Genomic DNA, 11,883 nt, shown 5'->3' with positions numbered 1-11,883 from the left:
TTTTCTTCTCTTCACTTAAGGTGACCGTGGACAGAAGCAAGGAAAATAAATGTAAAAGTATTGGTGAAACAATACTTTTTCATATAGTAATAGTATTTGTGAGTAGAGAGGAATGAAATAATAATATTTGTGTGCTGAAAGGAATACAGTTGCAAGAACAAAATGTGAACATTGAAACTATTCAAATCACCTAGCAGAACAGAGTGGACTTATCTCATTTTCATGATAATTCCTGGAGTTAACAAATTGCAAGATCATGAGAATATAATGATTGTGTCAAAGAAGATAGTTTACTATTTGCCTTCGTTTGGTTCTTGCCATTTTTTATACTTTACAAAATTGAAGGATTAAGTATAGTAACCACCATACGAAATCAGAACAAACTCTGTTGCAATGGGTTTTTGTATTAATTTTAATTTTTGAATATGAAGCTCACATATTCAAAAAATATAAACCAACAAATTCTACATTTTCCATTTTGTCGACATCATCGTTTTCGAATAGGAAAGCAACCTCACCCACAGAACAGTCAAGTGGCACTTGACGAGAGGGCTTGATGATAAATCGGCTATTTGCTCTGAAAAAGATTTATAGTGCAAATTGAAGATATAATTTCATATGTATTGATGAAAATATTTTAGAATTTTACCTATTGATACCAAATTATTGGATCAAGTACAGTTTCTAAATTCTGTGGTATTGTTTTGAACCGGCACTTCTGGCAGTTCTTCCACTGTTTGAACTGATGAGTCCCGCACATACTCACTACCCAAAACACACTCTATTAACGTATTCCATCTATTTTTCTATTGATTTTCGCGAATGAGCGCTACTTTCTTCTTCTTATATGGACGAGGTATTTCGAAAAGATTGCAATACTTGAACTGTTTGTTTATTTTTTGCATTCCATAGCGACGGTAAATAAGACAACAGGGTTGCGAATAACTAGGAGGGGAAGCAGTATTTGAAATGGAAATTAGGCAAATGTTATCGTTTTTTTTTTAAATATTGAAATTTTAGATGGTGACGTACGAAAGTAGTTTTGATCCGTAATTTTAACTATATCAATGTGCGACTAATTCAAAATAATGCAATTTTTAGTGCATTGCAAAGTTTTTTCTCTAATTATGTATGGCATCACTGCTAATATAAAAGGGTGGTATTACTAATACTAAAGCAGGCCGGCAAACTTTTTATCGTGGATTTTTGGAAAATTTTCAAAACCAGAACTGTGAATTATTCAAAGGTTTTATAATTAAATGTTTAGATCAGAGGATAAGTTTACCGATGAAGAACAACTCAAAAGTGTTTCATAAAGCTTACTTATGTCCCAGAGCTATAAACAGCAGTTGAAATCTTGAGGCGAGTGAAAAATAATAACATTCTAAGAAGAAACCTACTAATGAAGGTCCGAAAAGTTTTGCACAAATCATTCTTCAGAGTTGATAGTTTATCGTAAACATATATCAATACGATGAGTGATTATGTCACCAAATTGCAGTAGCAATTCTACGCAGCATATTTACCCCTACGCGTAGAAGAAATGTGTTTCATGGTTTGTTTACATCAAGAGCAGGGCAAAATAGCGGAAGGTGGAGTGGGAAGGTAGGCGGTTTCTTGGTTGCCATTTGTGGCTCGCTTTCATGGTCACCTTAAAGAACCCGCACAATAAAATGATCTGAAACTGCATGAAGGTCTACGCGCGCTTTCTCGAAATAGCACAGTACATACATTATCGATCTTTAAAGCAACAGGAAACATATATTTAAAAAGCTAAATGAGTGAAAAACTCACCGAAAAGATGATATTTTTGAAGAAAGATACGCTCAGAGACAGGACTCGAACCTGCGTTTTTGTGCATTCCGTGCATACGCGCTACCATTTCGCCACCCTAAGTCTTGTGATAGACACAGCTACAACGTACATCGAACATGGTCTGCATACTGGCCGTCTTCCGACCGACTAGTCTTCTCGCTCTATACCATACGTTCTAGTGTTGGTGACAGTCGTGTCGAAAATAACCTGTAATGAAAACTAATAGTTATCTCAAATAGAACTGCGGTATAGATTAGATAGCTTTACTTCCAGGTTTTCCGACAATTTATTTAAGACAATATCGTAGTATTCGGTTCCAGCATTTAATCTCATGAATATGAAAAAAAACATACCTTTCATTATTGGAAAGGATACTCGAAGCTGTAACAGTTTCCTGATAAATTCTGCATGCGATCTGCGTCGTAGTGATTGTCGCGATATATCGTAAAATAATAGCTGATAAATCGGAAAATAAGGACTTCTCTCTCCCGGTGCAGAGGAAAAAGAACTATCAAAGTCGAATAAAAACCGAGTGTATTTCAGCGCTAGCGCCTCCGGTTGATCCGTACAAGAAAAACTTTCCTAACAAGTGATATATATCAGCAATATATCACGAAGAAATTGTCGTTCAGATTGCCTTCTGCATCCACGCAACGTTATCAATTGAGTCGATTCGGGGCCAGGATTTTTCATTTTTCTTTTCGCCGACCCGAAACCCGAGAATGCCGGTTCGCTAGTCCGATCTGGGCTATGATAAATGGGATACAGTTTTTTACATCGAGAATCTTCGTTCTTGCGAAAGCGAAAAAAAATCTGTGCAGCTTCCTTCTAGCTGCACATATATTCTGAAAACGGTTGGTCCGGGTTCCGTGCCGAACACGAACTAGGCAAGGAAACATGTTCAATGTCCAATTTGCCTTCATTTCTATTTAAGCTCACTGTCACGGGCCTAATTCATTTTTCAACCTCTTACTATCAATTTCAGATTTTCTGACAGTGCCTGCATCCGTGAGTGAGTGTGTAAGTTCCTGTGAGGGTTCGGTGTTAGATAACCATGGCGAAACGCTGTAGGGATTGGTGCACCAGTTTGGTCTACTGGTCGCTTCTTCTCTTCAGTGCGATACGAACACGAAACGAAGCCAATGGATGGAAATTAGATAATCAAAATATTCTCTACACTAATCAGGACATCTCGTACGAGTGTCCCATCAACACAATGTGCCGATGTGCCAGTTTACCGAACGAGACCGCCCTGCTGGAGATCAACTGCAACGAGGTGTCCCTGTACAAGTTTCCAGGTAAGTTCAGTAAGCTTCTATCGGTGTTTAACGCAGCTGGCTCATAGTTAAAAGGAATTCAGTAAGGAATCGTTTAAGGATCCTAACTGTAATTGCTAGCAGAAAGCATTCCAGTCAACGGTAATTTTATTCGTCTCTTAGCAGCCCACTTCTCGGAAGCTGCCAGATGCTGTTTTTTTCGTTTATCCGTGTTTTTCCTCACTGCCAGTTGTTCCATTATCACTGCCACGAGTTCCGCATAGTCACATGGCATGATGGGTGGGCAAGTACGATCTGGAGCGGTGAAGCGATGAAGTTAATATTAGTTAAGGTTAAAATGTTCTACCTGCGATGAAGGTACAATCTTTAAATATAACTATAGAATTTTATTCCTCATTCCTGTGAAACAACGGGAATCTTTGTTTGGTTCAGTGGGATATGCTGTGAGGTCTGAATCATGTTTCGTATTATTTCAGCACAAAATGATTTTTTTGTTATATCCATTGTGAAAAGGTTAAAAAAAACTCGAAATGAAATCCGGAATTAAATTGTTAGTACATATTTCTAACAATAATTCAATAATTCGCTATATTTTCAATCATTCAGTACGTGGAGAATCTGCGGCGAAGTCAACTTAAACCAGAAGTTTGTTTGATTGACTACAAAAATTTAAAGGCTATTTATTAATTATCACTTGATGATTCTGTCAAGATTTTTTTCAAACTTAAATAAAATCAAATACTTTTTTTGTATAAACAACCATCACCATTTGTAAACAGTTGTGTCAAGTTAATATAGATTTAAATGTGGCAACCCTGCATGCTATTACAAATTGAACAAAGCACGCTGTGTGTTAGGAGGAGGTATTGTCTTCCTCCGTACTAGCACGTATCGATGCGTACCGGTTTTGCATAATTTTGTATGACAGTTTGAAAGTTTTGATACTCATTGTCCTATAATTTCGGAACCGGAAGTCTGAGAGCTTTAATTTGAATCTGGATTTGTGAAAATCGGTTTAACCGTTGCTGAGAAATCGAAGTGAGTTCCGTTTTTTGAGCTTTTCTTGACTATTATCGGTGCGTTCGGAAGCGGAAACCGGGAACTAATAGTTCCGAAGTAGATTTATATATCCATGAACTAACAAGGTTTAAATTGACCTACTTGGCGGAGATGGCAGTTCAATTTGAACTACTTTAAGCACTGACGAGTCGAAGGCGAAACACAAAGAAAGTTGAAACAAAATATGTGCTTTTTTGTTCAAACCAAAAAAACCCAAATTTTCAAACTCTGCGGCGACCAGTAGCACGTCGTCACTTGCTTACGCCCGAGACGTCAGAAAGGATATTGCACCTCGGTGTAATATACAAAAAGTGTTACATAAATAGTGCAAGTTGAAATGCTTGGCAAGTTAAACTTTCAATGTTAAAAATAGGGGTAAAAAATCACTACATTTTCAAAAAAGGTTTTCAAACCGGTTTTCACAACCTTAGGCTCAAATGAGAGGTTTTACGATCTCATAGCAGAGATGACATTTCACCAGAGTGATACACGCTGGCGTCAGATTCTTGTCCACACCGAGGATGCAAAAAACGAAGCATCGCACAAAGAGGAAAGCGCACTTTTTCACAGTGTGGAATAGACAGAATTTGAGTGTGTGCTTGTGGTTAAAGCAGCTGGCGCGAGTGAAACACATTCTCTTCGCATGAATCGCACTCACGCGCTCTCGTCTAAATACACCCAAGTGACCACTGGCGCGAGATGGTGAGCGAACACTTCTGTGAACTTCAATTAATAGAGAGTAGATCTGGCCTTGCTATGAAAAATTTGCAAGGAAAACCGAAAATTTTACGATAAATTGTTTTATTTTGCTGATTTTGCGTGTCCACGTTTCTTCTACGCAAACCATACACCAGAGTGCTCACCGGCGTGTACACCTCTGTGAAAGTATCTGCATCCACCTCAGAGAATTTATTCGCTAATGCTCTAGCACTTAGGTGCGATTCAGTGGAGGAGGTAAAAGGAAATAAACAAACGCACTCATGATGCGTGCACACTTTATACAACAGTGGTGTATAAATGTGGAAGAGAAGAGCTCTCGTTGAAGTTGTCAGTGCCAGGGGAGAAATTTTGCTTGCTCTTCTTCACACAGAGGAGATGGACATCTCTGTCTCATAGACTGCTGTTAAATTTCTTCCGAATTCGACTTGCTGTTCCGGAATTTCTGGATGAAATGTTCTTTTTTATAACGTTTATTTATACCAGGCTTTAACCTGTTAGCGGTCGTTCGCCGGGAAGTGCACTTAAAATCTCATATCGTCATAGGGAGCGACGAAGCAAAATACGGAAAAAATCTTCTTAATTAAACTCAAATCTGTTTCAAAAGCCAGGCTTAAGCTTGTTTTAAGTTACAGCACAAGAACCAGAACAAGTGCAAGAATATTTACAAGAATTGAACAAAAACCAGAACAAGAACAAGAACCGGAACAAGAACCAGAACAAGAACCGGAACAAGAACCAGAACAAGAACCAGAACAAGAACCAGAACAAGAACCAGAACAAGAACCAGAACAAGAACCAGAACAAGAACCAGAACAAGAACCAGAACAAGAACCAGAACAAGAACCAGAACAAGAACCAGAACAAGAACCAGAACAAGAACCAGAACAAGAACCAGAACAAGAACCAGAACAAGAACCAGAACAAGAACCAGAACAAGAACCAGAACAAGAACCAGAACAAGAACCAGAACAAGAACCAGAACAAGAACCAGAACAAGAACCAGAACAAGAACCAGAACAAGAACCAGAACAAGAACCAGAACAAGAACCAGAACAAGAACCAGAACAAGAACCAGAACAAGAACCAGAACAAGAACCAGAACAAGAACCAGAACAAGAACCAGAACAAGAACCAGAACAAGAACCAGAACAAGAACCAGAACAAGAACCAGAACAAGAACCAGAACAAAAACCAGAACAAGAACCAGAACAAGAACCAGAACAAGAACCAGAACAAGAACCAGAACAAGAACAAGAACCAGAACAAGAACCAGAACAAGAACCAGAACAAGAACCAGAACAAGAACCAGAACAAGAACCAGAACAAGAACCAGAACAAGAACCAGAACAAGAACCAGAACAAGAACCAGAACAAGAACCAGAACTAGAACCAGAACAAGAACCAGAACAAGAACCAGAACAAGAACCAGAACAAGAACCAGAACAAGAACCAGAACAAGAACCAGAACAAGAACCAGAACAAGAACCAGAACAAGAACCAGAACAAGAACCAGAACAAGAACCAGAACAAGAACCAGAACAAGAACCAGAACAAGAACCAGAACAAGAACCAGAACAAGAACCAGAACAAGAACCAGAACAAGAACCAGAACAAGAACCAGAACAAGAACCAGAACAAGAACCAGAACAAGAACCAGAACAAGAACCAGAACAAGAACCAGAACAAGAACCAGAACAAGAACCAGAACAAGAAACAGAACAAGAAACAGAACAAGAACCAGAACAAGAACCAGAACAAGAAACAGAACAAGAACCAGAACAAGAACCAGGACAAGAACCAGAACAAGAGCACATGCAATTTCCAAAATCGAAAAAATGTTTTTTTATGCCAAAAGCCTTCAAATTGCAAAAAAAATACTTTTCAAGATGACACTAAATCTCGACGTTTCATTCAATTTTATGACTGTTGGCCCCCCTATGGTGATTTCTCAAGATCGAAAAAATCACGCACGCACCCCTTACCCATATCCGGATTGGCTCAAATTTTGTATGGGAATTTTTTTTTCAAGTGCTGAAACTTTTGAGCACTACCGCTTTACGAATTTAGAGGTGATCCCATTTCCGAGAAAATTGCGCGGTAAATAAAGGCGGGTGAGTAATGTCAGAGACATAACTGGATGTCGTGAATATGAAAAAACTGACACGCTCCCATCACTTTTCCGAATATCAGTTAGTTGATTGATTGTATGAATTGTGCAAGCTCTCCTCTTTTTCACTAATAGAATTTGAAGCGATACACCTACATTAAAGTACAGATTAGTTACATTAAACAGCTACTATTCTACAACTATATATTCCAAACTTGAAACAGATCCTTTTTAATTTGCTAATATAGGAAGCTAGGTACAACAAATTTGTAGTTTATTTTTATTGAAGCTATGAAGTTCGAAGATATCTGATTCTTCTCGAAATTCCAGTACGAGACAATTGCAATGGCCTGGTCTGAAATGTATCTACGACCTTCGGTATGCAAGAGTGATTCTAATAATAATAATAATAATGATAATAATAATAATAATAATGATAATACAGATTAATCTGCATATATGGCAACCCTGTTTCGCAAGGCATATTTTCACACGACCCCATACTAGTATAAAGATGTGTTCAACATTCGCTTTCGCATTGCCGTTCGTAATTGAATGTGTTAGTAATGGTACAAATCTGCTTTTCTACCTTCTTTCGGAGCCATCGTTCTGACGGTGTCTCGTACGTACAGAGTAGCTGCTTTAACATAAATGACGCAATTTCTCATTTTTTTTTTGCATAAATATCTGTTTATTAATCTTATTTTTGTGTATTACATCAACATTTTACAGTACAAGTGTTTTGACCCTTTGGCCTTTCATCTTTGTTGTTCATACGATTCGTTATTAATATTAGGTGTTTTAGTTACTCTTGTTTTACATACTAATGTTTAATCATAATATTTATTTTAATTATTTATAAAATGTCTACCTACTTATAACTATCCTTAATCTAATACGTACAAATTTTGAATTATTTGTATTTCAGAGATTGAGCACCTCTCTGCAAATTTCGTGCAGTATTGTTCGAATTTTTGTTCTAGTATATCCAGGGAAGCCATCTCATGTACTTCACTAGTCCTTGTCCAAGGGGGTAGATTTAGAATCATCTTTAAGATCTTACTTTGAATGCGCTGAAGCCTAAGTTTGTGTGTTCGTGCACAGCCCCGTCAAACAGGGACTGCGTATTCAATTGCGGGGTAGATGATTTGTTTATAGACAGCCATCTGATTCTTCAGGCATAGTTTAGATGTTCTACAAATCAGCGGATACAGAGACCTAATGAGTATGCTGCATTTTTGAACGATTTTGTCAACATGTGACCTGAATATCAGATGTCTGTCAAAGGTGAGTCCTAGATAGATAACTTCATCTGACCATTGAATGACCTCATCACCGAATCGTATTCTGCATTCGTCTGATGGAACAAGTTTTGGAGATCTTGAATGTGGAAACAAGATGACCTGAGTTTTTGCTGCATTGATCACAATTTTCCAGCTTGTAAAATATTCCGTTAAAGCGTCCAGACCTGTCTGTAGTTTATTCTTCAGAGCATTAATGACACGACCTTTGTAAAGAATGGCAGTATCATCAGCAAATTGTGACAGAACACCACCACCTGGAAGAGGTGGGATGTCTGATGTGAAAATGTTGTATAGAATGGGACCTAGGATACTTCCCTGGGGTACACCAGCAGGAATAGTAAATCTTTCTGAAAGTGCATTATTCAGAGAAACCTGGAATGCTCTATCTGCAAGATAATTTTTGATAATTTTAATAAGATACATGGGAAAATTATACCGATGCAGTTTGAACACCAGTCCATCGTGCCACACATTATCGAATGCCTTTTCAATATCCAATATTGCCATGGCAGTCGTTTTGGACACTGATTTGTTTTGCTGGATGACGTTGTTAACCCTTGTGAGTTGGTGGATGGTGGATCTTCCTTTCCGGAACCCAAACTGTTCTTCCAGTAATATATCCTGTTCATCTACGAAAGCAAGAATTCGCCTTTGTATTGACTTTTCAAACAGCTTGGATAGGGCAGAGAGTAAGCTGATGGGCCGATAGCTCTTGGAAAAGGAAGGATCTTTCCCCGGTTTCAAAACTGGGATAACTTTAGCTAACTTCCACCTTGAAGGGAAGTAACCAAGCTCCCAGCACCTGTTAAAAATTTTAGCTAAGAAGACAAATGAGCGAATACTCAAATGTTTCAGCTCAATGTTGAATGTGTTGTCGAAACCGGGGGCCTTCATATTTTTGGATTTTTTCACAAAAGCCATCAGCTCATTCGCAGTGACTCTACTTTCCTCAGGAACCAAGCTGTCTGATTGGTCAACCTCAGCTACGCTATCAGCAACGGCTCTTTCATATGGACTAACAATGTTAAGTCCTAAATTGTGAGAACACACAAACTGCTGGCCTAGCGCATTTGCCTTCTCTACTGGTGTGATTAAAGGTATTCCTTCAGCTGCGTCCTGGGGTGACATCAGAGGAGGAATAGGCTTCGGTTTTTTCTTAAGCACCTTCGTTAAGGACCAGAAGGGCTTTGAATGTGGGAGAATTTGTCGAAGCTTTTGCTGGAAGTTCCTGTTGCGAAGCTCAGATATCCTTTCCTGGATTATCCTAGTTAAGTTGTTATAAGTAGTCTTCCTATCTAGAATGCCAGTTCGTTGATACTGCCTCCGGTAGATATTCCGAAGTCGGATGAGTTTCTTGGTGACACTGTCGATTTGAAGAGAGGAACTCGGCATATGATGTACTGGAACCGTCCTATCACGAGCGACTGTGATTGAATGCTGGAAGGAAGATAGGGCTGCATCGATTTCCATCGGGGAATCAAGTGGCAGATCGATATTAATAAGTTGGTCGGCGATTTGTTGAAATTGGACCCAATCGGTGCGATAATAGTTCCTCCGAGGTTGAATAGGCACTGTTTCTGGTGAAGATCCCAACGTCAATATTACTGGAAAGTGGTCGGAAGAGAGCTCGTTGAAGACAACCGGAGAGCTGTCTACGGCGATGTTGCTGATGAATATATCCAAAATGGAATGAACTCCCGATCTGGAAAGTCGCGTTGGTTGATCCGGAGCGAAGATGTTGTATTGTCCAGCTTCGTAATCATCGGCAAGTACGAATCCGTTTCGATTCTGTCTTCTGTTTCCCCACAGCTCATGCCGTGCGTTCAGGTCCCCAGCAATGATGAATTTGTTCTGTCGTCGAGTGAGCATAGCCAGATCTCGCTTCAATGATGCACACGTACCATCTCGAAGATTGGTTTGTTTGGGGCAGTACGCTGCAATGATGATGATGGGTCCCATCGTCGTTGTAATCTCAATTCCGATGGCTTCTATGAGTTGCAATGTAAAGGCTGACAGAAGCCTGTGCTGAATGGATCGTTTAATGGCAATGGCAACTCCCCCTCCTCTGGTAGTTGTCCTGTCGAGCCTGTGAATCCTGTAATTGGAAATAAAAATAGAAATTTCAGGTTTAAGATGAGTTTCAGTTAAAATAGCAATATCGGCATTCTTCTCTTGAAGAAAGTCGGACAATTCAGCAGTTTTGCTCCTGAGTGAGCAAGCATTCCAATTTACTATAACCAACTCATTATATTGCATATTCGATGATGAATTTGCCTAAGGCGTTGATTTGATCTAACCGCGTTCTGCAGTTTCGTAGTTTTGTTGTCATTGTTTCAAAAATGACGATCAGTTGTTCAGCAGAGAATAAATCATAAGAGTCATCCTTTGCTTGTGGTTGATTATTGCCCCATCCAGGAGGGATTCTTGAGGAAGATTCTTTTTGAGATCCAGCGGCTGAAGTCTTTGGATTGCTGCGAGGAAGTGGCGGCAAATTCGGAATATCCCTCTTCGGTGGGAGCCGTGGGAAATTAACTTCATCCTTCTGTGGAACATTCTTGCGCGTTGATTGTTTACGGGACGCCTGTTGTCGAATTTTTGTGAACTCAGCACGTTTGGGACACGATTTGCTAGTAGATGGATGGTCGCCATCACAGTTCACACATTTTACAGCGATGTCATCTAGTAGGCAATCGTTGGTATTGTGTGGTTCGGCACATTTCCCGCACCGACTTTTCATGTGGCAATTCCTCGCTCCATGGCCGTAGTTCAAACAGTTCGTGCACTGTGTGACATCCCGATGTACCGGTTTATACTTTTGCCATTCGATGATTATGTGAAATAACGATTTAATCGTTTTCAGTTGACTCATGGTGATGGAGCCCTTCTCCAGATGAATCAGGTACAGTTGATCTCTGAACTTTTTGTCCGTATTATGTCGCTTCATTTTAAATACCATCAAAGGCTTTAGTCCAGCCTCCGACAGTGCCTGCTTTAGTTCGGCTTCCATCATGTCGGGTAGTCCTCGAAGTACAACCTTCATAGGTTTGTTGGCGGCAATATCGTGTGTGAAGTATTCCGCTTTTGTCTGCTTCAGATAGCATTCCACTCCTTTGTAGTGGTTCAAAGCCGGAACAGTTATTTTGTAGCCTTCAGTACATAAACGGATTGTTGCCTGTAGTCCTTTGCTGATCAGAGTGTTGAAATCCGAGCGTAGAGTTGGTGGGAAGCCCTTCAGGTAGAAAGGCGGCATTTTTTCCTTCTTCTGCAGTTCCTCTTCGACATCTACTGGCAGATCAGCATATTGGTTTTTACTCAGCAAACGGTCGTTTACCTGTACATCACTTGGCTTCAGACGCTTAGCATCCTTTGGATCCTTCTCGGATCTATGGCGGTTTTTACCCATAGCTTGGATAGGTAGACAACTGCGAATAAAAAAATAAAACAAAATCGAAATTAGTCGTAGTAGGTTATTCGTCTATCCACATCGAGTGTTAGATGACGAATGACGCAATTTCTCACATCACATTTCCTTTTATACGTGCTAGTGGTAGCACGGTAGGACTTCCCCTTTGTTGGAATTCCTTTCCTATACGCAGAACGG

General features: G+C 39.6%; 1 protein-coding gene across 2 annotated transcripts in view; it reads left to right on the top strand.

Annotated features, from left to right (window-relative positions):
* Positions 1-11,883, top strand: part of LOC131429857 (chaoptin) — a 646,073-nt gene that overhangs the window by 210,469 nt on the left and 423,721 nt on the right. For both annotated transcript variants that reach the window (XR_009229463.1, XM_058594269.1), the window contains exon 2: positions 2,801-3,113. Coding sequence is in view for 1 of the 2 variants with exons in the window: in XM_058594269.1 (XP_058450252.1) it covers positions 2,870-3,113 (244 nt within the window). In the remaining variant the exon portion in view is untranslated. The remainder of the gene's footprint in view (positions 1-2,800; positions 3,114-11,883) is intronic.

The sequence above is a fragment of the Malaya genurostris genome, chromosome 2 (genome assembly GCF_030247185.1).
Source record: "Malaya genurostris strain Urasoe2022 chromosome 2, Malgen_1.1, whole genome shotgun sequence".
Lineage (NCBI taxonomy): Eukaryota > Metazoa > Arthropoda > Insecta > Diptera > Culicidae > Malaya > Malaya genurostris.
The sequence above is the reverse complement of the archived record's forward strand: the minus strand, read 5'-3'. Positions and strand labels throughout refer to the sequence as shown.